The sequence below is a fragment of the Netta rufina genome (genome assembly GCF_964035555.1).
Source record: "Netta rufina genome assembly, chromosome: 8".
Lineage (NCBI taxonomy): Eukaryota > Metazoa > Chordata > Aves > Anseriformes > Anatidae > Netta > Netta rufina.
Window position 1 is genome coordinate 21,879,832 of NC_140131.1, and position 24,183 is coordinate 21,904,014.

Genomic DNA, 24,183 nt, shown 5'->3' on the forward strand with positions numbered 1-24,183 from the left:
GTGTGGTCGGTGCCACACAAGGATTTGGGACATACTCTGTGCAGACAGGGATCGATTACACTTCATGACAGCAGCTCGAACCTGCTCATCCTGCCCTGGTCAGGAAGGGGGAGACTGAGATAAAGTGACTTCAGGCTTGTGAGCACACCAGGCGTGGCGGCCTGCGCCCAGCATCGCTCCTGCCCGTTTTAGCATCGCTTCTGGGGTCTGTAAGCACTTCCAGCCTGCTTGCTGTGGCTAAATGTCACTGCTCGGTGACCAGCTTGTGGTGCCTTCTCTTGGACTGGTGCAACTTAAGCATTTAAATGTGATCCGTGATGCTTTGATGGACCATTGTGTAGCAATAGCTGGGTATGTAGAGCGAGAGGATTCCCTACCCAGCTCGGTTGCTGGCCATGAGCTAAACCAGTCAACGTGGGGAAAAACTGGAAAGAAGAGCTCATACATGTTCATTCTGCTTCCCGGGGAGTCACAGTGCTTGGGGAATCTGGGCTTTGGTAACCACCACGATACCGTGCCCTTTTTTTGTATGGAAAGGGCTATTTTAGGTCATTTTTCCACTTGGGGGGGGGATTTTTTTTTTTATTTTTTTTTTCCCCAACGTGTTTGTGATAATTTTCCAGACCTTTTTGAGGGTTGTGCTGCCAGCTCCTCGCTCGCTATGGCAACTGGTTTGGCATTTGGGGAGGGGCTGGGGGAAAACTTGTGCAGGCTGTTCCCCGGCGCGGTGCGATACATTTCTCCCTTCTGCAGCCTCCCGAAGTGATGGAGAGCTGCTCCTGGGAGATGAGAGACATTTTGGCATGCGCTAAGTTCCCCACACTCCAAAATTACAGTGTGAGGGTAATTCAGACTGCTTCGTGAATTTGGGTTGAATTCAGCAAATAATTTGGCCTCTTCCACCCTAGGAAGATGCAAAGTTGCCGTTTTCTAAAGCAGTTTGGTTCTCTCGAAGTTGACCCAACTTCTGATTAAAAAGAAAAAAAAAACGGGGAGGAAAATGATGACATGAAATAGAAAGAGAAGATTTCTTTTTTGGTTCAGGAAATGTTTTTGAGCAGTCTGAATTTGCAAACTCCCCAGACTGGTGGTGGTTAGGAGGGTGCTGGGGTTGGTGCCTGTGCCCTGAGCGTCTGATGCTCCTGCTGGCGGTCCAGGTCCTGCGTGGGACTTGTTGGCCACGGGTGGAACTGGCCTCAGGGCTAGATGAACCATTAATCTGACGTGACGTGGCTGCTCGTGGGTCATTGTGCAGCTGATGAGCACGTTTTCCTGCATCCCCAGCTCGTGATGGCGAGCACGGTGCGTGTTGCACAGCCGGGGACTTTGCCAAAGTGCCCTGCAGTGGTCAGTAGGTTTTTTGCTTGGGGTTAACCCGCTTTCTGACCCCTTGCTCTGTGGGAGTGTGTATTTTTTCGCAATTGTGTGTGCTTTATGGGCTGAACGAATGCTTCTCCACCTTTAAAAGCCTCTCGCGCAAAATTGTTTAAGTGCTTTGTTTCCAAACAGCCCTGATGGACACGGCTGTGCTGGGAGAGGAGGTGGCTTCGCAATGGCCTGGAGTGGGTTTGCGGTGCTTGTTCCTACAAGCCTCTCTTCTTTTATTGCTGTTGGGATTTGTTGGTTTGCTTTATGGCTGTAGACTGCGAAAATTGGTGACAGAAACGGCCCATCAGTTTCACGGTACTCCTCCTCTCGCTGGGAAATAAATAAATAAGTAGGTGCACAAAAAGCCGTTTTGCCAGCTGAAATTTTCCATGCCTCATCTCACGGCAGCCTGTTTTGGAAAATCTGAGCAAAATCTGTTCATCCATTTGTAAGTTTTGGAAAGGTTGGAGAGAGGAGGGGAACTTTTATGTCAATTGTAAGGAAAAAAAAAAAAAAAAAAAAAGCTCTCTTAATTCCCACTTCCTGCAAGGGTGCGTGCCTGTGTATTTGGAAATCCCAGCTTCCACTTGTGTTGGGAATAGGTATTTGTGTTTTGGTGCTGATTTTCTCAGTTACTTGATGTAAACGTGGTGGACATACCCGACTGAGGCTTCAGATGCTGTGGTTACTTAACATTAAAGTTAAAGCCTTGCTTGCTCTCCAGCATGGGGACCCTTGCAGTGGTGGTTTGAAGGTGCAGCCCAGTTGGAAATGCTCAAGCATCCTCCACAAAGCTCCAGGAGTGTATTTATTCCAGGAGTGTATTTATTCCCTCCAAAGATAGGGTCTTTAAGGTGTTTAAATTGAAAATCCAAGTCAGTGGCTGCAGCAAGAACACAAAACTCGGCTTTGGTGGGGGCAGTCCCCAAATTTTGGTGGTGGAAAGGTTGTGCCTAGGGAGGGCTGCTCCTCCTTGCCATCATCCCTTCACATTGAGGAGGGCTCCTGTAGGATTCTTGCAGTGATTTTACAGGGGCCAAGACACGGAGTTACACACTGTAATGTCTCTCTCTACGTTGGCCAAGCCGTGGTGATGATTTCCACGCGTATTTGGAGCATGTGGTTGATGTGGGTGCGTTAGCTTTCGTTAGGTTTATGCCGGATTTCAAGCTTCGGGGCTGTCAAGTTGGGGAATTTGATATTTTCCTTTGTGTCTGGGGTTTGTTGTTGCATTGCGATGCAGAAGGCAAGCTGCAAATACACTTGAATACTGAAAAAAACTCCATGAATTTAGGAAGGTGAGCAGTCACAGGGGGCTTTTCTGAAACAGCAAAGTTTGGAAAGAGCAATTCAGGGAGTCGGCTGAGGAAGCAAATCCTGGTTGTCCTGCCGTGGGTGTGAATGTGCACAGGAGGAGGAGCAGGAGACATCCAGCCACGAGCCCCTTAAATGCGTTAAGCCCTCGCAATTTTAACTGTCCTCAAATATCAGGCAGACGGGAAGATCTTTGTGTCGGGTTCAGTGCTGTTGATCTTAAATGTTCGCAAACGTAGAATCAGGCTGCAGGGAATAATGGCTTAGAATAACGTTCCCGTGCTTCGTTCCTGGCTTTGTTAGCAGGGGCATTGGTTGGCATCGCGGCTGGCCCGCTGCTCGCTGGCTGTTGCTGCAGATCCGGAGCATTTCGTTAAGGAAAAGCAGTGAGCTCGTGTGAATCCTGACGCTGGGGCTCTGGGAACCCAAGCGAATGTTGTGAATGGTGCTTAAATTGCAGGAGGTAGGAAGCGTGTTGATGTTTAATACGCTGCTATGTGGGCGCACGCCGGAGCTCCTGCGTTCCCAGCGGAGCTGTCGTGCCATCGCCCTACGTATGGCACATCCCGGTCCAGAAAAGGATTCAGGAAAGACCTTTTTCATCCCAAAACGAGGGTGGGGTGCCCATGCTTCGGCAGCGGATGCCTCGGTGGAGGAGGAGGCATCTCGCCTCATCCGTGCCTATGCAAGCGGACAGTGAGAGCAGGCAGCAGGGCTCCACAAGTGGCACTTCTGCTCCAGGCGCCTCCCGTTTCCCCGCGGGAAAGTCACGCAAAAGGCCAGCGCGCAGCCGAGGAGTCGCCGCTTCTCCCAAAACTCTGTCTCTGTTTCCCCCCCCGATACATCTTAGGCACAGTGGAGGCAGGAAAGGAAACCCTTCTGAAAATCACAACCTAATTACTCCCATCTGCTCCGGCACGGCTTCCCATTTCTGCCTGCCAGGATGCTTGTCTCCGATGCTAAGTAGCACATTATTTTCGATAAGTTGCAATCATTTACTTGCAATCTCCTTCTCCTTTCACGTGTCCCCCTGGAAAGGCGATTCGGCAGGTTGGGAGTGGGCAGAACCCGCCACCAGGAGAGCAGCCCAGCTTGGGCACTCACTAAAAGCCCTCAGCGGGTTTCTCTTTGGGGTGGGATTGTTTTGGTGTGGAGGCTTTGGAAGTGGGGGAGAGCAGAGCTGCAGGGCTGAAGCGTTGGCCTTGGTGAGGAGAGGTCACTGCGTGCTTGGCTCCTGTGCTGAAAGCTCCGGTGACTCCGTACCGTTCCCATCCCGCGTCCCGGAATAGCAGGGCAGGCAGGGAGCCGGGAAATATTCTTGCTGGAGAGAGAGGAGGGAGCCCGGGAGCCATTTCTCAGCTGCTGGAAATACCCGAGGAGAAAACCTAGGGCTGACCCCCTGCATGGGACTCGGCGATACGTGCTGGTCGTGCGCCATGGGTCTCTCAGGGTCACCCTCACCCACGATGTGATATCTCCAGACCACTGCCTGGTTTTGGGGAGAGCAGGAGAAGGAGAACAGGTCTCCGTGAGCGTGGGGGTGCTGGTGGCCAGGCCATATGGCTGTGGTGGTCCCCAGCTGCTCCTGGTGCTGCTGTGGGTGCTGCTCACAGGGTGGCCGTGCTGGGTGCGCGGTGTTCCCCTCCGCGGCGAGCTGGGGAGCGTTCTGCAACAGTGCAAACGGGGACAAGGTGCGTGGTTTTGCTTTGATTTTAAAATACGTATGTATGTACATACCGTTTGTGTGTGTGTGTGTGTACATACGTCTGTACAAAAACGCTTTTTGAGCCAGCGGGGGCCCTCAGCGAGGGCTGAGCACCCTCTAGCGGCATTTGGTGCGGCTCTCGGGGCTGCCAAGCCAGCAGGAAAGCGGCCAAGGACAGAAAGTCTTGCATGAATTTTCCTCCCCCAGCACCCCCCGCTTGCAGTCACTATCTCATTTATTTTATTTTATTTTATTTTTTCCTCTCTCTTTAATCGGGAGCAGCAAATGGAGAGCGCTGCGTGCCAGGGCAGGGGCGAGCCAAGTGCCAATGCTTGTGGTCTGTTGGGAGCTGTGCTGGGGTGGCTCGGTGTGGCCACAAAATGTCCCTGTCCCCTCCGTGCTGAACGCTGCCTGCTTCTGATGGCCACCAGGGATGGAGATTTCCCTCCCGGCTGCCTCCCCCTTTCCAGGACAGCCGGCAGAAGCGGCATCTCCAAACCACATCCAGAGGAGCAGAGGGGAGGCGAGGAGGGACAAACGGGTCCCCTGCTGGGGCTGGGGGTGGCACCTCGGGGGCACCCTGGCAGGAGCAGCGCTCAAGCCGGGTGCAGCTCCGGGAAGATAAAAAAGGAGCTTTTAAATAATCATTTGGTCTGAGAGCAGCCTTCCAGGGATAAATAGGCAGCATCAGTTCTGCTTAGACACATTGCCCTTTTCATTTATTTACTCAGCGGCGTTATTCCGGCTGGCCAGCCAAACCTCTGTCAATTCCCTGTGGTCCCCGGCCCTGGTGGCGTTTTGGTGGCTGCTTTGGGGACGTGTCCCCGGAGGGTGCTGATGGTACACGGGCACCAAAATTCGCCTGTGCTCCCTGCGAGTGCTTCGTGCCGCGCGGTACCAAGGCGCAGCGGCTACGCTGTGCTTTTCATCACCGAGCAGCTCTCCAAACATAAACTAATTAATCACTTGTGCCTACCTGTCAGGTCAATGATTCCTGAGATTTTTAATCTAAAAATATTTCCCTTTTGAAGTCCAGATGGACCTGTTTTGGCAACTCTGTTTTTTATTTGGTTGTTGTTTTTCTTTTAATTATTATTTTTTTTTTTTAACCTGTGTTGCTTCCCATTTGTATTTGGGCTTTTTGATGTGTTTTTGTTTAATGATTTATTTTTTTTAATGATTTATTTTTTAATGATTTATTCTCCTCAGGCGGAGGAGAGAGATGCTGGACCTGGCTGCTCTAAAATTGGCATCTGCATCCAGATCTGGCCCCGTGCTGCCATCCCCCTTTACATACACGATTATCCCTAGTGTGGAGTTATTTAGTATTAGTTCATTTTATTGGCAAATTTACTGTTGCTATTTCTTTTTCTTCCCTTTATCCCCCTTCAACTTTCCCTCCTTTGTTGACAGTGAATGTTTTAATCACAAAAATGCCAATAAGTGTTAAAGTCTTGAAAACAGTGTTTTCAGAGGAGAGTGGGGCTTAAAAAAGCTCTTTAACCCTGCGTTATCCAAACCTTTCAACGGGACCTTTTACTTTGTGTGATTTTGATACTAACTCTGTCCTTCTCCAGCTTGTTCCTGGTTGAGGAGGAACACACTCCTTGCTTGGCTGAATCTGGTTTTACTCCATATTGGCAACTGACTTCAGATGTATTTTGTAAAGGATGGTGAAAATCACTTGCTTTTGCTTCTGCTGAAGACTAGGGGGTCAGGGAAACGGGTCGGAGCCATCTCAGGTGTAAGCAGGCACAGCTTTATTAAAGTCCCTGCAACATCGCCCCGCTGCGGGTGCGCACGTGAGGGATGTGCACGAGTTTACACAGTGCTTTGGGTCCTTGTGACGGATGAGACGGGGAAATACAACTCATTTCTCTCCGGAGATGTCTTTTTTGTTGGCTTGTCAAGGGTTTGTTTTATATTTTTGCAGATGCGCACACCTGTGGAAACCACAGGCCGTGCCTGTGTGTGCAAACACAGACCGCAGGCGTAACCCAAACGGCATTGCCTCATGACAAAAACCCCAGGATTTTGTGTGTGTGCGTTGATGTATCAATACATATGGGTGTGAAAGCTTTCGTGTCATCTGTGTGGCGTGCCTCCCTCTTCTTCTTCGCCGCCAGCCGGGCTCCAGCCAGGCACCCGGCGCTCCGAGCCGTCGGGGTGCTCCCATGTCATTTTTACAGGGAGGCACTCAAAGGAGAATGACTTTTACTTGAAGCAATAATTGAAACAGCGAGGACAAAAAGGGGAGAAAAATTCTCTCCTTGGCAAGTCATTTTGTGAGGATTGATTTATTGTTGCCCCTTTTCTTAGCACGGCTTAGACTTCGCTGGAACGACCAGATTCTAAAAGAAGGCGTTTACCAAATAGTGAAATTTATTCCATACTTTGTTTCTTTCTTTTTCCCTCCGGGGGCTAACAGCTCCTTGTGCTTTAGCCCTCTGATTTAAGAAGAGGGAAACTGAGGCACGGGCAGCCCTGGGCCCTGCATTTCCTCCTGCTATTGGGGGCTGATGTGGATGGCGCAGGATCAGGCTGTGCACAGCTGAGGTTTGGAGTAGAGCCTCTCAGCATGCCATCGTGTGCATGGATCGGGATGCGCTCCATGCCACTCGTTTGGGCAGATTTTGGTAAATCTCCTGTTGTTTCAGTTGGTGTGGGTGAGCTGAACCCAGCGGGGCTGCTTTTGTCCTTGCTGCCCCAGCAGGCGCGACTCAGGCTCTTCCCTTTGTGTCTCCATGCAGTGCTGAGCATCCGAGGAGCGCAGGAAGAGGAGCCCACGGACCCCCAGCTGATGCGGTTAGACAACATGCTGCTGGCCGAGGGGGTGGCGGGCCCCGAAAAAGGAGGAGGCTCGGCCGCCGCCGCCGCCGCCGCCGCGGCATCAGGAGGAGCCGGCTCTGACAACTCGGTGGAGCACTCCGATTACAGAGCCAAACTCTCCCAGATCCGGCAGATCTACCACACGGAGCTGGAGAAGTACGAGCAGGTAACAGGCTCATTCGTGGTGCGGGGCAAGGCTGGACTAGGGGTGCTGTGTGGGGACGTGGAGCCGATGCCGAGCTGGATGCGCGCAGTCTGGTTCGCTACTGACATCTATTGTTGGGAGTGTGCGGGCAAACACAAGCTGTTGCTTTGTGGTACAGCGAAAACATGATTTTTTTAGGGTTGGGAGAACCCTTTCATATTTTTTTTTGCACTGAGATGGGCCGTGAAAATAGGCTCGGCATGTCTTCCCCCCCTTGGTTTTCAGTTTCACTCCTCCCTCACCATTTTGCCCGAAATTGGCCCTGTCAGAGGGGGACTCCTCTTCGAGGTGCAGGTCGTGGTGCAGGCAGTTTTCCAAGCACCCTAAAGCAAAGCTTGAGTCAAAACGTTTCTTGAGTATTTCTTCTGCCTCAAAAATTAATTTTCCAGAAGGAAAAAAAAAAAAAAAAAGTGTCTTTTTTCTTTTTTTTTGTGTGGCAAATGATTCTTGGGGAAAAAAAAAAAAAAAAAGAAGAAGAAAAGAAAAACTATTTGGGTCATGAATGCAGCTATTAGTAACACTGACAATTGCATGAGAAGCTTTTGCAAGCCCCAGCTCCAAATCGCTTTCTTTCAAACGCTTCCAGATGTTGTGCAGACTTCTCCTCGCTGCCGCGCGCCTTGCCCTCGGGATGAATGTGGCTTCTCCCCGGAGGTTTGGGTTTATGGAGTGCGAGCAAGAAAGCATCCCCCCTTTCTGGGTGCACGGCCAGGGCCCTGCTGCCATGGTGGGGCCGAGGGCAGGCTCCGGGGTGAGGCCTACACAGGCACAGCTGCTTCAGATCTGCTTCCCCAAGAGCAAGGTGGCCCCACAGCCCTCCTAGCCAGCTAACGGGGTGTTAGCGGAGCTAGGGGACGTGGCACCCCTTTATTTGTGCCCCCTCGGCAGGGTGTGCTATCAGGGTGACCTTTGTGGCTGTCCTCAGCCGCTGCTGCCACTCCCTCGAGGCACGAACATGGTGGCAGCGGCGTGGCACACAGGGACAGCTCGGCCATCTCACGGGGTACGGGTGGAGAGCACGTCACTGCTCATCCTTCAGGCCCAAAAGGGGGGAGAGAGACCCCACGTCCTCTGGCATCCGAGCCCAGGGAGAGATACGGGAAGGGCAGAGCCAGGGAGGACTCAGCTGCAAGGGCACAGGCTCTGGGGAGGGCATTTCTGCTCCTTAGGTAGTTTTTTTTTGGTTTTGTTGTTCCGATTTTGTATCTGCATTGGTTTTGCCCCCCAAATGGACCCTGATGCACCCACATCTCCCCCAGCACCTTCCCCTGGCTCGTTCCTTCTCACAACCCATTTACAAAGTCATTTTTACCACCAAGATGCTCTAGAAATGGGGCCGGGCCACAAAATCAATTTCTCCTTCCCCTTCTAGTCTTTCTTTCCCCACCGTGGGGTGGCAAATGGGGTTACTGTCCCCACAGCATCTGCCCATGTCCTGGGAGCACCTCAGGCCATCAGTGTCCCAGTGCTGTTTTCAGCCTGGTTTTGGGGGCTTGGATCCCAGACTGGTTCTGGGAATTGGAGGATCCCATTTTGCCCTTGAGGAGGTGGGGGAGAGAGCGATGAAGTTGCCTTCATCCAGCCCCCAAATCCCCCCCCCATCCTCACAACGTGGCATGGGGACAGCAAGAGCAGCCAGGCAGCACTCTGCCAGCAGCAAGCTAATTGGGCTTATTACCTGCTTGCCCTTACTTGTCAGGGCTCCCGCCTCACTCAGGCTTTAATTATTATCGTTATTTACTTCTCATCTGATGTGCTAAGAGCCTGGAGCAGGGCTGTGCCTCTGTGGGAAGCACGAGGGGCTCTGCAGGGCGCGTGGTGCTGGGGCAGCAGGAGGAGGCACGAAGGGCTGAAAGGTTGGTGGCCCTCACATTCAGCTGGAGCTCCCCCAGAAAAATCATAAGGGCTGGGACTTCTTTATGGGTTCCAGAGCTTTATCAGCACCAGCTCCATCTGTGATCTCTGAGAGCAAAATATTGGCTCCTGCGTTTTGCTCTGCGTGCTCTGGGGGTCTCTTGGTGCCTCTGCGTGGCTGCTGAGAGCAGCTGCCCCTCGCTGTGGGTCTGCCCTAGCAAACCCTGGCCATCGAGGTGTCACCCTACATCTCCCTCCTTAGCTGCGTCGCCTCCGTGTTGTCCTTGACGCCGTCGAATGACCTTCCGATCCTGGGGTTTCTTTTGCTTTTCTTGCCCTCCCAGGCATGCAACGAGTTCACCACCCACGTGATGAACCTGCTGCGCGAGCAGAGCCGGACCCGGCCCATCTCGCCGAAGGAGATCGAGCGGATGGTGAGCATCATCCACCGCAAGTTCAGCTCCATCCAGATGCAGCTGAAGCAAAGCACGTGTGAAGCCGTCATGATCCTGCGCTCCCGATTTCTGGACGCACGGTAAGGTCGCTCGCCCAGACCTTTCTGCATGGCCACTGCGCCGCCTTGGAGAGGTGTCTGAGCTTCGGGGGGGAATCGAGGAGGATTAGAAGGGTAGGGGCTCCCAATCTTGAGTCCCAGGGACTGTTTGTCCTCTTTATCCTTTAGTATGGGGCTCAGCAAGGGAGGGGAGAGAAATACAAGACATTCAGCCCGTGTCATTCTTTCTCATTTTGATGTGACAAGGAAGTATCTACGGCTGCTTTCTCAGCACAGAGCTGTGCAGAGTAGCGCTGACATCTTCAGCCAGAGCAGCCAGGTGTCAGGAGTCACCTTCCCAGCTGTGGGAGCTGGGTGCCAGTGTTAAGAGACTTCTGCAGGCTGAAGGATGCAGCAATAATTTGAAGAGACTTGCTTTGGAAGGTGCTGAGAGAGGAGTTACCTGCAAGGGGCAGATGAGAAGCTTCCTGGCCATGAGTCCTTGCATACAGGAGATGGGGAAGGAGGGGGGGAAATGGAGAAAGTCAGAGCATCTAAAATTGCATTCCTGTTTCTGGACCCCGGCACTGATTTCCTTTCCTTTTCCTTCTGTTTCTCCTTCTTTCTTCACCCTAAGGCGGAAGAGACGAAACTTCAACAAGCAGGCTACGGAAATCCTGAATGAGTATTTCTATTCCCATCTCAGCAACCCTTACCCCAGTGAGGAAGCCAAAGAAGAGCTAGCCAAGAAATGTGGCATCACAGTCTCACAGGTGAGAGATCCCAGAAATACAGCAAAGGCTGCTGAAGGAAACCTTAACATGTCAAAGGAAACTCCAGACCTCCCCAGTGTGAAACAATGAATTACTAAATGGGTTTAGGGCAGGCTAGTGCAGTGGGTAGGAGAGTAGACAGCAGTCTTGCAGGATGAAGCTGGGAATGGAGAAGGAAAGTCTGGGGGAGGACTTGGGAGGGATGCAGACTTAACACAGTAATGTCTGTGTATATAGCCAAGGGGTTAACAGCACAGGAATTCAGCAAGAAGCAGTCTTCTCCTCAGGGAATCAGTGCTGGTTTGCAAGAGCTTATTTGAGCTGAAAGTCCCTTCTCTGAAGGGAGTAGGAAGAGTTGAGCAGAGTTTGCCTGATGAGGTTGAAGGAGCAAGGTCCCGGTGGGAAGGGTTGGGGTCAAACAGGCTGATGGTTGTGGTTTGTGCCCAAGGAGGGGGGGCTTCCCCAGGTCGTTTCTCTTTGTTGTTACTCCTGTGCTGCTGAACATGACATCTCCCCAACTTGCCTATCCTTCAAAGAAAGGCGGTTGATAAAGACAAATGGAATTATTTCCGTACATTTGAGGCAGCCACGTAGTTCCTGCAGTCTGTTCTGACCTGGGAGCTGCTGGGATCTGTGAGGGGAACAGTCAGTACTTGAATTGTTCGACTGTTCATTACTCAGGCCTGCCCTTCTTTATTTCTTCACTTTTTGGAGCAAGCTGAAGGACTGAGAGCCAGTAAATTGCCTCTGGTAGTCTTGTCCTCGTGTGAGCTTAGCACTCCCTCCAGGCTCCTGTTGCATTCCTCGTCTTGGGCCTCTTTCCAGCCCCAAGGCACATGCCTGTTCATCACTTGAGTAAACTGAAGACAGCAGTAGCATCTGGTGTCCTTGTGAGAGCATGTCTGCCTTCAGCAGGAGCAGCAGCATCCGAGGGTAGGTGTCGTCACTGTGTTGAATGCCTGCTGAGTGACTCCGACTGCATCCCCTGTGCCAGAAGACCCAAACGTGGATTCTCCTCGGAGTTACCTGCGAGAGGCCGCACATATTGGCTCCAGGAAAGCTGCAGCTGTCCTGATGCTTCCCCTCTCACTTTTAATTCATCTGTTCGCACTTACAACTTCTCCCTCGCGAAGAGAAAATGCCCAGGAGAAATGCTGTGCTTATCAGCCGAGTGGGGAGGCTGCGAAGGAGGACGTGGGCATTAGTGAGGAAGCTGGGCCGAGCAGGGGAACGGGGCTCCTGACAAGCAGTGCCTGCTCCTGCTGCCATTGAATATTCGCTCCCAGATCTGGATGGGGTGCTGAGTTATTACTTCTTGCCACCCTGGGGTCTCTACGTGTTGTATTTCTTTTTCCTGCACGGCAGCAGCACGGGATTGGGTGCGTGCAATTCAATAACAGGTAAATTGGCAGATGAAGCCAGCTCTCTATAGAAGCCACTGAGCACTCTATAGGGTCATAGAATCATTTAGGTTGGAAAAGACCTCCGAGATCATCAAGTGCAACCATTTACCTGGCACTGCAGACAGAAAACATCATAGGAATAAATCTTACAGGGTTCAGTTATTGACACTGCTCACCAGCAAGTGAGAAAGTCCTCAGAGTCCCACTAATGGGGTTGATCAGTTCGGAGTCCCAGCTCCAAGCAATCCCAGGCAGGGTGAAGGTCCTGTGGGACAGTTACAGCATCCTCTGGCATTTGTCTGTCTTCTTCATCCTGTTAAGCTTTCTAAAACAAGGTCAGTAGTGGCTGCAAGTTGATTTCTGCTTCGAGACCTGTACCCAGGAAGACATTCCCCTGCTTCTCCATGTCCAGTGTCATCAGAGAAGCTGAGAGCTGCATCCCAAACTCGAAGCTGAATCTTCCCCACCTCTCTGGAGTTGTTGACTGTGACGTAGCGGCCACAAATGAACAAGTTCAGCAGCAGCAGGGCCGATTTAGGTCTTGGGATGAGCCCCATGCTCCCCTCCAGCCTCACCCTGAAGGTGCTCCGTGCTCCCAGGCTAGCTCTCAGCTTGCTGAATCACAGAGAGCAGAGCTCGGCTGGGTGAAAAGCATTCACTTCCAGCATTTTGCGCTGATTTAACTTGGATGGATCAAAAAGCAGAGCGTAGATGATATCAAGGCAATTTTGTGCATCTGCCAGGCCTGAGTGAATTCACTGAGTATTTTTCCTTCTCTAAAAGGAGGAGAAAACACAACTGGGAAGAGAGGGAGGAAGCACATTGCACTGCTGTCCCTGTCAAAGGGATGCTGTGAAGAAGGCAAATACAAAGCACCAAAGAGAACTGTGCTCATTTTCAAATCCTGCAATTTCAGGACTTTCTCATTTTTTTAAAACTCATCCGATATTTTTGTGGGGTGGGTCTTGCAGTTCCTATAGAGGGTTCCCTCAATGGCAGTCCGATCTGCAGAGGAACCAGGTGTATCTGCACAAACCTGGTGATCCCAGGAGGGTCCCACTGTCTTTCCAGGGTTTGGGATGGCACGCACAGGTAGAAGGTGCTCCCCCATGGCTAATCAAACTGGGGAAAAAAGAAGGTGATACACTGCTTAACCTGAACTAATCCTCATTCCTCACCCAGCCGCGGTTTCCAGAGCAGAAACGTTAACGTCTTTGTCTTCTCTCAAACTCGCTCTAGGTATCAAACTGGTTTGGAAATAAGAGAATCCGGTACAAGAAGAACATAGGTAAATTTCAAGAGGAAGCCAATATTTATGCTGCCAAAACGGCTGTCACGGCTACCAATGTGTCAGCCCATGGAAGCCAGGCTAACTCACCCTCAACTCCCAATTCAGCTGGTTAGTTTTTGTTTTTTGTTTATTTTGGGTTGTTAGTGTTGTTTTTTTGTTTGTTTCCCCCCCCCCTCCCTCTAATCACTCTCATTTTCTCCTTTGGGTTATTTCAGTTTTTGTTTTCTGGTTTCGGTTGGTTCATTTTCGTGGTCTTAAAAAAAAAAAAAAAAAAAAAAAAAAAAAAAAAAAAGAGATGGGTTTGGTTTTGGAGTTTGTTTTGTGGGGGGCACTTTATTTTCATTGCATTGTTGTTTTTTTTTCTTGGTTCCCCTTCTCTGTTCTGGTTTTTGTTCGAAAAGCAATGTGATCAGACCGTGTGAGTGACGGGGATGTCTTGGGTGTTACGTGCATGGACGGTAAACACAAAAGCAGAAAAATGATCTGAAAAAAAAACACAAATGGGATTGTCTGGGGGGAGGAAAAAAAGAAAAAAAAAAAAAAAAAGAAAGAAAATGTCCTTGTGTAATTGTTCTGTTTCAGTAGGGGCTGAAAGCATGAGTGGCCCTATGTAAGGAAGCCCAATATTTCTGGGATGTCGTCACTCATGCCATTTTGGGGGTTGTTTGGGTAAACTTTTATCCTTTGGTTTTCTTTCTGTTGTGGTTACCTTTGATTGCTTACATGACAATGTCTGGATCACCTGCAAGAGTGTGCTCTGTGTGAATTTTGTTTTCCCTTTGTGTCAGTACGACCCAGGGGAAATCCATGGCTCGCTTTGTTCCCTCCCCTTTCCCCCTTTCCTGCCCATTTGCTGTGGTTTCCATTCGTTTGTTTTGAGGGTCAAAGGCACAAAGCGCTTTGCCCAGATTTCAACTCCTCCGCTAGAGAACGATGATGCTCAGTCCGTCCGTGGTGCGTGCCACGAGGACGGCCGACCCCAAAACCCGACCCCAAAACCATCCCAGGCGGCGGTCGGCATGCTCTGTGCTGCTTGTGCCCAGCTCCCGGGAGCGATGGACAACTGGAACCTGATTAAAAGAAAAAAAAAGAAAAAAGGGGGAACTTCACGGGTGCCATGCAGTCGATTATCCCTATAAATATCTCTGTGCCTCTTTTCTTTTTAGGGGTGGGAGGGAGAGTGGGAAGGGGTCACTCTCGTGCCTTTGAGCTCGGTGTCTGCTCGCGATGCCCTTCGGCCAGGGGGTGACACGTGCTGTTAGCAGGTAGGCTGCTAAGGGGAAGGAAGCGAGATGTGGCAGCTTGGGGTCAGAGATGCTGCAGGGAGGCATCCTGCCCACCTCCAGCCCCCGTCAGCGGGCTGTGCTGCCTGCTCTGCCTCGGCTGAGGCGCTCAGAGGGCTCGGGTGGGTGATGCAGAGTTTGGCAGGGACAGATGGTTTGCAGGAATTTGCTTTCAGTCTTTTTTTTTTCTTTTTTTCCCTTCCTTTCATTGCTGTAAGTGCAGAAGATTTAGAAGCAGTTTTAAAAATGTCATCCTTTCCAAACAGCTCACTCCAAACACCTGATGAAATGGCTAACCCCCCCCCCCGGCGTAGAAAAGCTGGGAGGACAGCAGAATTGCGTGTTGAGGGAGATACCGACTGCGTGCGAGGCTGCCCTGCAGTGCACATCAGCTCGGAGCAAAGAGACGCAGCCTTGCTCCTTTTCTTCCTTCAACAGGAGTCAGACCCAGTGGGCTGGAATAGCCAGGGAGCCGCTTCGGATGAGTTAAATGGGTTTGGATCTGGCCCACGGGTAGTGCAATAGGCACTTCCCCGGTTAAATAGTGCTCCTGTGCGAGTCTGTTTCTCCGACTTCCCCACAGGCAGTAACACGGCCGTTTGGAAGATAAATTGGCTGGTACCCCGCAGTAAACGGCTCAGATAATCCCTGGATAACACCGCGCTTCCAAGGAAGGACAAACGGCCTTGTTATTAACGCGGACAACTTGAGCTCCTGGGCCCTCTTTCTGGCTCACTTGTCTGCTCTCCAGAAACACCGTCCTCTTTTCAGGGCCCTCAGTGCTAAAGCAGCACGTCAGCCCATGGAGGGTCCTCTCTCTGCTGGAAGCAAAGGGTCTCCAAGCCAGCCAGGTGCCACCGCTCTCCCTGTACGCTGCAGTGCCCCACCACCAGCACCGTGACAGCCTCGGGGTCAGCTTGCAGAGGTGGTGGGACTGGACGTCCTCGTAGCCTTCTGAGAAGACAGCTGGAAGGGCCTCGGGATTTTGTCTCCAACAGCAGCACCCCAGGATGAGATCTCCCCAGCTGAGCTGTGTGGATGTGACGGCTCGGTCGAGCATCCCTGCGCTACGTCACGCTGCGGGGCGAAGGCATGTCCTGGTGACACCTGGAGGCCTGTGACCATCCCTCCTTCAGGTTGGCTTGAAGGTGCTAGCAGCAAGAAGCACGCCTGTACATGCTAGGACTGAAATACCCATCAGTTAAAGATTTAGAGGATGCTGTCGAGGGCCGTGAGCCACCCAGGTGTGCTACATGGCACATGGAAGTGGATGAAGAGGTGAAGGACTGAGGTGGGTGATACCTCTCCTTTTACACCGTGGATTTTTTTTCTGTTTTCAGTTCATTGGCTGAGACTTCGGTAAGAAGGAGCCTGAACAAAGACTGGATGTGCTGGGAATTTTTAGGTTTAGATATGTGGCGGGGCACATGGGAAGAAAGTGAGTAGGCAGAGGACAGGTCATGAGAAAGAGGCAACCAGCGATGCAGTCCCTGGAGGGCCATGATGTTGGAAGAGGAGGTGGAACTGGATGCGATGGGACCTGGGACAGGAGCTAAATTCATTTCTGCCGTGGCTGGGCAGGCCCATCTGTTCTCTGCATTGATGACCATGATACCGGAGATGGGCGAATGGCTACAGTCAGTCAAAGAGATTGGCCACACATTGACAAGGGCAAGGGCTGCATCTGTCTGGCCATCTGGCACGTTCGAAGCAGGGTCCCCCACCCTCAGTCACCCAGGCCTGAATGTCAAACACCTTTTCATCCTGAATATGCACAGTTGGGCTTGATCAGCCAGATGTTCAAATAAGCCGAGATGTCTGGCTCATTTGGGCTAACAACTCCCCGTCCTCACTTTGATTGTCTGGACACTCTCAGCACAAAAACCACATGGCAAATGAAAGCTATTTCATGTGGGCTGCCCCTTTTGCCAACCAGAGTCCTGTAGGACCGCACACAGGTGATGACATCCAGTGAAATCTTCCGTGCAGAGAAGCCAAAATCATCCGGAACTTTTTTTTTTTCCTGCTCACCTTTTTGTTTTGTGAAAAGTTGACTTCAGTGGCTCTCTGCGCTGGATCTCTGTCTCGTTGGTGGTAGGTGGAATGAGGCAGCAGATGAAGGTGGTTTGATTTCAGCTCCGATGAACACTGTTACGGTTATTGATGCCTTCTAAATCGTAAGACACTTCAGAGAAAAAGGACTTGTTAGAGGTCCTAGAAAATTTAAGGTGGAAACGGAGACTGTTAAAACATGAGAAAAGGCATCGAGAAGCTGGAGAAGAAGCACTCTGGAGAAGTGGTGCAAGAAATACCAGCAATCAAGCTTGTGAGGTTTTTGGAATTGAAGACAAACTCGCCATGTGTTGTGCTCATCCTAAGTGATAGGAGTGGAGGAGATCTCTTTGCTGGCATTGTTTTGATGTAGGCTCTCACCCAGTGGCAAGTGCCATAGCTCGTTTCTTTTTAAACATTTCCGCCTCTTTCTCTGGAGCTGGTGTTGCCCTGATGGGAACTCGGCACTAGGGAGTGATGGTGATAGGTCTTGAGGTTGATAAGATGTGAGGATGCTGAAAATGATCCGCTGGCTCACACTGCTACGCGTCATGCTAAGCGGTGTTTATGCTGGCATTTTTTGTCCACATACGGAAGCGTCAAGGGACTTCGTGCCAAGGTCGCAGCCTGGGCTCACAAGCTGAAAGGTGCTTATCACGTCTCAGGTCTCAAGGAGATCAAACTGTGACCACTAAAAGGCTTCTTCGGTGTGTTTACAGTGGAACAGAAAGATAAATGAGATTGATGATGGAGCCTTCTCCAGCAGAAGGATGTGACTTGTGTTCCCTGAGCCTGTTTCCAGGGAGGATACCGGTGCCTGCAGTCTGAGAGCTCTTCCCATCCTTGCCCCCTCTTCTGCCCCAGTGCACCAGTCCCTCGTAGCCGAGTCTCCGAGACTTTGGGCCATCGTAATTTTCATACACGGCTAGTACACAGGCAGCAGAGTGCTGAAACAGCAGCGCACAGGGCTCTCTGCAATTATGGCTCTGACACAAACGCATCCATACATGCGGGCCATTGCTATGCGCATATTTATCTTTGCATCCGCATCAGCAGCAAGGCACATTTGCCGTTTAGATATGCACATATATTGTAAAAACACCCCGTGCCAATAGCAGTGTATATCTTGTAAGTGACATCTCCAGCGCTCCTCATGATTTCCAAGACACCGGCGCTCTTCAGGACCAGAGTTTGTGGCTGTTTGTTTATTTTATTTCCTCCCTCCCTGTCTCAGTTTTCCAGGCAGGTTTGTTAAGTTTCTGTAAAGTGCTGGTTACGTTTATGGCATTTTTATTTGTTATTATTATTTTATTTCGGTAGGGGAAGGTGGGATGAAATACTGCTGTCAGGGGCAGAGTGATGGTAGCGTCCTGTCAGGTGCTCAGGGATTCCCAGGTCCCCTTTCCAGCTCTGATGCTGATCGTCTGTGTGATCTCAAAGGGTTTTTGCTCACCTTTAAAGAGCAGCAGGATGTTCTCTGCTGCTTGCGAGGATTAACTGCAAAACCCTTTGGTTCTCAGCCGCTGTGGGAGCACAAAGCCATCACGCAGCTCTGGGTTTTTATGCTGGGAGTCAAAGTGATCACTCAGAGAACCCGGTAGGAAGCATCCTCGTGTATGTGAAAAGTCCTTGTCCTCGTGCTTTCAGGTGTCAGTGTGGGATATCCTCACCCTGCCAGCTGCTTCCTATCGATTTTTTGCCTTTAAAACAGCGAGCAACCCGAGAGGCTGGGAAGTGACAGGGACCCTTTGCCAGCCGAGCAGAGGAGGCGATGGTTGCAGCTGCCTTCTGCCTAGTCCTGGTTATTTGACGCAGTGCTGTTGGGTCGTTCTCTGAAATGTGCCGGGCAGGGCTGACAGGGAGCACAGACAACGGAGCTATTCCTGGCTCTGCTCCTTTCAGGCACCGGTGGGAGGGTCCTGATCCAAGGCTCGGTGTGCTCGGGATGAATCTTTCTCTCGCCTATCCCGGGCGTTGTACCTAGCTGTGATATTTCTGCTTCCCTTCAATTCCGAGGATTGCCAGCACGCGGTAAAAGAGCCATTTGCAAAGAGAGCAGCAGAGATTTTAGTGGATGTGCACTCTCCGGGGGAGACCTCCCACCTGCTCCCAGCTCTTGGAGGTGGCTCCCATCGGGGGAGCCTTCCTGGGCTCTGTCCAGAGCGTGTCCCAGCGAGGAGACGGGGGTTGTCTGGCCTTTCTCAGAGCGCACGCATGAGCCATAGTTGGGCAATTCCACCAGGACTGTGGTCGCCGTTCTTCCAAGTTGGAAGTGGCGCTGGAGATGATGAGAGCGTATTTTGGGTTGGAGCCGAAAGCGTAGCTGACCTGGGCCCCTGAAGTCTCTCCTTTCCAAGGCTAACGTCATGTATATAACCAAACCTTGCACGTTGAGCTGTCTCACACTTAACGCGCTGATCTGCACGATGAGTTCTGAAATAATCCCATAAAACCTTTATTTATTTATTTATTTTTAACCCCTCCCCTCCTCCCCTGCCTTCCAGTTACATGATAGGTTTGTTTTCTCTGTCCAGCAGTCGAGGAGGTGCTCAAGTTATCTCAAATCTGGAAGCGGGACCTTTTATTTTCTTATTTATTTATTTTTTTTTCCTGATCCCACCCAGTTGTCTTCGCCGTTACCTCTTTTTGGTGTAACGCTGGCGACTGGTGCATGCGGTGGGGAATTTGCTTACGGAGCTCATTCTGGGGCAGCTTGGCCCGTTGGGGCTGAGACAGCCCCGCATTGTCTCATAGCTCATCATGAGGAAAGAGCTGCCAAAGAGATCAATAAAGGGAGTCTGGCCCGGGTGCCTTCACATTTTTTTGTGGCCCTTTGCTCCCGTTGGCTCAGCGGGAGCTCTGGACGTGGAACTGGATGGTGTCTGGAGGTGTCCACCCTGCGGAAGGCAGCACGGTGAGGACGTACCCACGCTGAGCCAAGCTTCTCGCAAGCAGCAGCTGCACGGTTAGCCTTGCTGAAAAGGCTTCTGCTTTCGACAGCGGGGCTTATTTGGGTGATTCTGTTCTCCAGTGCAGTCTGCCGGGTGGACACCTCCGAAAAATCGAGATTTGCAAAGCTGCCTGAAGGATTTTGATGCCCTGAAATGAAGGGAAAGGGCTGTCTGAGTCCTCCAGGCTGGGTTTTGTTTATCTCGGTCCAGAGCATGAAGAATCCTTCCTCCAGCTGAGGAGCTGTTGAAGAATGTTCTTGGCATTGAGCTGTAACAACATGTGGCTTTGAATAACCTCAAGAGTGCATCCCCTTTTTTTTTTTTTGCTTGCTCTGTTCTTCATACTACTAACCTGACTGTGTGTTTTGTTTTTGTGGTTGCTTTGCATGTTGTTCCTTCCTCTTGGCTGAGAGTCATGGGGTGGATCTTTTTCCTTTCTGTGATTCAGGTGCCTCACTCTTTCCTTTCCAGGTTCTTCCAGTTCTTTTAACATGTCAAACTCTGGAGATTTGTTCATGAGCGTGCAGTCTCTCAATGGGGATTCTTACCAAGGGGCCCAGGTTGGAGCCAACGTGCAGTCACAGGTAGGGACCCATCCGATGTACTGCCAGTGAATGCATTAGTGTTGGAGGAGCCTTTGATTGTATTGGCACTTCTCCCTCCCGTCCGAAAAGAGCAAATCTCAACCAGCACAAATGAACCAACCAACACTTAAAAAAAGCAAAGCAAACCAAAAAACCAACCAACCAACCAAAAAAAAAAAAAAAGCAACAGCGACAACCACCAAAAAAAAACCAATCCAAAAGAAACCAAAACCAAACACCCAACCAAACCAACAACCATGGTCTTGAGGAGACTTGCCCACACTTTGTGAATGCATTTGGCTCTGGCTTGACAGTCGTACTAGGAGGAGAGGAGGTTTAGGAGAACAGGCATGTACTCAAACAAAAGCAGATGAGGTTTAGGTTCTGCTTGCTTTATTCTTCCAAGGGAAGGGGCCAGAGGTTTGGACTGGTGTCTCGTTTTCCAAGGCTTCCACGTACTCCTTTGATACCGAACCAGGTGTCTGCTGCAAAGGCAAGAAATGCACAAATACACAGCTAGATTTTTTTTTTTTTAATTAAAAGCCACCCCTCATCAGCTGCCCACCTTCCCGAAGCGCAGGCACTCACACCACCCATGTACACACCAGCAAGGCAGTGCGAGGGAGCGTGGAGCAGCGTGACTGAAATGTGCACCCATGCTTTTGGGCAAAAAGAAAGAATTCAGTGTAGCCGGTAGCTCACCCAGACAAATCTCCCACTTCCCATCCGATGTCCAGATGTGCCACGAGCCTACTCTCTGGCGTTTAAGCTCTGTACTGTGTTGAGAGACGACAGCCACTCGGCCACTTCTGCATCGGGCAAGGAGAGCTTGCTAAAGCCGAGGTCGCTCCCCTCGCAGTGCTGGACGCAGCCGTGGGCAACGAGATGCTCACCGCACGTAGCGGGGCTGGGCTGGGGTAGTGGAGGGAGAGGAACGGGGCACACGGAGGAGAGCTGGCGGTGCCCTCGCCATGGTAGGTATATCCCTCTCGGGGCCCTCCGAAATGAAAGGAGGAGCTGTGCTCACCCGGCCCCGAAGATCTCCATCCACTTCTCGCCGCTTGGGGCCAAAGGGTGGAAGGGTTTAGGGGAAGGAAGGCGGCTCCTGGAGCACGGTGGTGGAGCTGGCCGCAGCGATGTGCTCCAGGAGGTCCGAGCGCATCCTGCCACGCTGTTCTCCCTCCCTGCTCTTCATTTCACAAGACTTGGGACCAACGAGAGCGTGACGAGGCCACCGGGGCAGGCTGGGGGGGGCGAGGGAGGCAGGAGCTCTCCTCAGCTTGGCTCTCACCCTGAGACCAGCCGCGGTTCTTCCCCCTTCCCTCTTTAAATATGCACCTTTATGACTGTTGTTACTGTTCTGTTTTTGCCATGCCAAAGATGAAGCGAAGCGGCTTTGCCCACTAACCTTTCCTCCCCTCTAATTTGTGTCTTTGTTGTCGTTGGTCTGTTTAGGTGGATACCCTTCGCCATGTTATCAGCCAGACAGGAGGATACAGTGACGGACTCGCAGCAAGTCAGATGTATAGTCCGCAGGGCATCAGTGTAAGAAAAAAAAAAAAATAGGCTTGGGTTCTTGTTTTTTTTTATTTTTTTTTTCATTTTTGTTCTCTCGCTACCAATTATTTCAAAGCCATAGGGCTCAGAATGCCACTTAGTAGGACTTGTCTTTGCTTTTACGGTCACCTAGTTTATTGCTTCTGTATCGGTCACGCCAACGGCAGAGCTCTGGCCACGAAAAAAGTGGCGGCCGGGCAGGCTCTGTGCAGGCAGCTGGCGTCTAGGACTGTCACAGCCCATCAGCGTTGGCGCGGCACCTGCGGCCACATGCGGGCGGCTGCGAGGAGCTGCTAAACAGGTGACACCTCGCGTAACCGCGGTGGGGAATGTCACCGCGAGCACCCCGGCCCGGTGATCGCTCCGCGCCCAGGAGGCCGATGGCACCATCCCGGGGAGGCCACCCCAAAATAGTCCCCTCCTGGCCAGCATCCAAATCCGGGCCGGGTGAGCGGGGAGGGCGTTGAAAGCACGGTGGTGATGGGGTTGACGGCGATGATGATGGTAAATAGAAGGAGAAAGGGGGGAAAAAAACGAGCGCAACCCAAGAAAACCTCGCCCAAGCGGGCCGGGGGAGGCTGCGAGGGGGAGGGAGGGCTTGGAAGCATCTTCTCCTTGTTGGTGGGTGCGCTGGCGGGTTCTGACTAGCATGAAAATTCGTAGCGACAAGCTGTGTCGTGCAGGGTGAAATCGATCAGACACACACAAGGAGAACCGAGTGTAGATTCGGGACAGCAATCCAACTTCATTTCTCAGATCAATCGTCCGCCATCTCAGCGGCGGTGACAGCAAGCTGGGAGAGGAGAGGGCAGCCTGGAAAAGGAGGCCGTGCCGGCGGAGGGGCTGGTGGTGGCGGAGGCCGGGGTGGTGAGGGGAGGAGGGGGCGGCTGGCCACGGCCAGGGATTTCTCCTGGCGAGGAGGATGAGGGTCAAGGCGAGGTGGTCTTGGGCTGGGCAGGAAGGTGGCGGGTGCCACGTTGTGGTTTGGTGAGGACGTAGCCGATGGGAAGGTTGGGAGAGGGGTATCAGAGAGGAGAAGGTCCTGCCTAGGCTCTCAGCTCGCCCCAACAGCACCACGGAGCATGGGAGAGGTGTGTATGTGGGGAAAAGGGGCCAGGTCCCTGTTTTGGCTTTCGGCTCACCCCTGCAGCTCCATGAGCCGCCCCGGCACAGCGCCCGCCCGCGGCGAGGCGGCCGAGGGAAGCCCGTGGAGCTCCCGGCTCTGCCAGCCAGCATCTGTGGCTTCTTGTCAGTTTGAAACAAAGGCGCCGAGGAGGAGACGCGATACACGAGGAGGCATTAAAAGAGCTTCCTCGCAGCCTCCAGCCCTTCCCTGCCTCTGCCTTTCGTTCAGGGATGGGAGAACGTGGCCTCGGCCGCCAACCACGGGGCGCCTCGCCCCGCCGCGTCTCCCTTCGAGTCCCTCCGAGGAAGCCACCTGGGTCTCGCCATTTGTCACCTTGCTTCTGGCCACCTCGGGGCCCTCGGCCTTCGGGGAGAGCCCGGGGTGGAGGGCGGGCAGGAGAAGGGGCCGCGGGATGGGGGCTGCGCCCCCCGCGCCGTCGGGTGCCGGGGCTTAGCGGGCAGCTTGACGTCACGAGGCAGAGCCAGGGAGGATTTGAGAAGTAATGTAATTGAACATGTGCAGATAATTATGTCTCATTACATAAGCCCGTTGCAAAAGCGGTGCTCGAAAATGCCACATGAAAGAGCCCATCGTTCCGCATTAATTTCTCTGTGCGCTGAATTTATTCCCTTTCTGGCTTTTTAATACTTGAGGAGTAAATGAATCAGAGGCTGATCATGATAAGAGATGATACTTTTGTATAAATTAAAATACCCCCAAGGAAAGAGGCTGAGCTGATTACGGCTGCAGTTGGCTTGGAAAATAACAGTGGGCTGGGTCGAGCCAAAATTTTTGGGGGGGGAAGGGTCGCTGCTGGGGATTACGAGGCAGGGAGGGGGGCGCTGGGAGAGGGGAGAAGAAAGAAGTAGTGGGAACTTGGAAGCCAAGCACAACGTCAGCAGCTGGGCTGGCATTGCTGGCTGCCAGCTGCGGGGGTAACGGGAGCAGCACGGGGAATTGGTGAGCTGGCAGCAGGGCTCGGCGCTGCGCTCTGCGCTTCCCAAACGGGGACCTGGGGTGGCTGGCAGGGGGTGGCTGCTCAGGCTGGTTTTCTAGGTGGGAAGGAGCAAAAATGAGCCCGAAGGGACCAGGCATGGGAAGGATGATGTTTGGAGACAGGGCAGTGGGCACACAGCCCACCAGTTTTGGGGGATACTCCGTATATCCAGCTAGTGTGGTTTTCCTGGTAGACTGTTCTTGGTTTTCTGGAGCCAGACAAGGAGTCTACAGCGGAGCAGAAAGTTTAGGAAGCATCTTCTGGGTTGTCTCTCAACACCTTTTGCTTGCCATTTCACATCTTCCCATCCAGCCAGATCCCAAAGCACTCGATAGCCCCCAGCCATGTGGTTTGCCCACCCCTGAAGCCTGGCTGCCCTCTGGGAAGTGCTTTTCCTT

The 24,183-nt window shown here is 52.1% G+C and overlaps 1 protein-coding gene across 2 annotated transcripts in view; it reads left to right on the forward strand.

Annotated features, from left to right (window-relative positions):
• The window catches only part of PBX1 (PBX homeobox 1), a 112,774-nt gene that overhangs the window by 79,541 nt on the left and 9,050 nt on the right, over nt 1–24,183 (forward strand). The window contains exons 3-8 of one of the 2 annotated variants that reach the window (XM_084291258.1): nt 7,138–7,382; nt 9,620–9,810; nt 10,406–10,541; nt 13,184–13,343; nt 19,993–20,105; nt 21,561–21,650. In XM_084291258.1, the coding sequence (XP_084147384.1) occupies nt 7,138–7,382; nt 9,620–9,810; nt 10,406–10,541; nt 13,184–13,343; nt 19,993–20,105; nt 21,561–21,650 (935 nt within the window). The remainder of the gene's footprint in view (nt 1–7,137; nt 7,383–9,619; nt 9,811–10,405; nt 10,542–13,183; nt 13,344–19,992; nt 20,106–21,560; nt 21,651–24,183) is intronic. The other variant, XM_084291259.1, reaches the window with a different exon arrangement.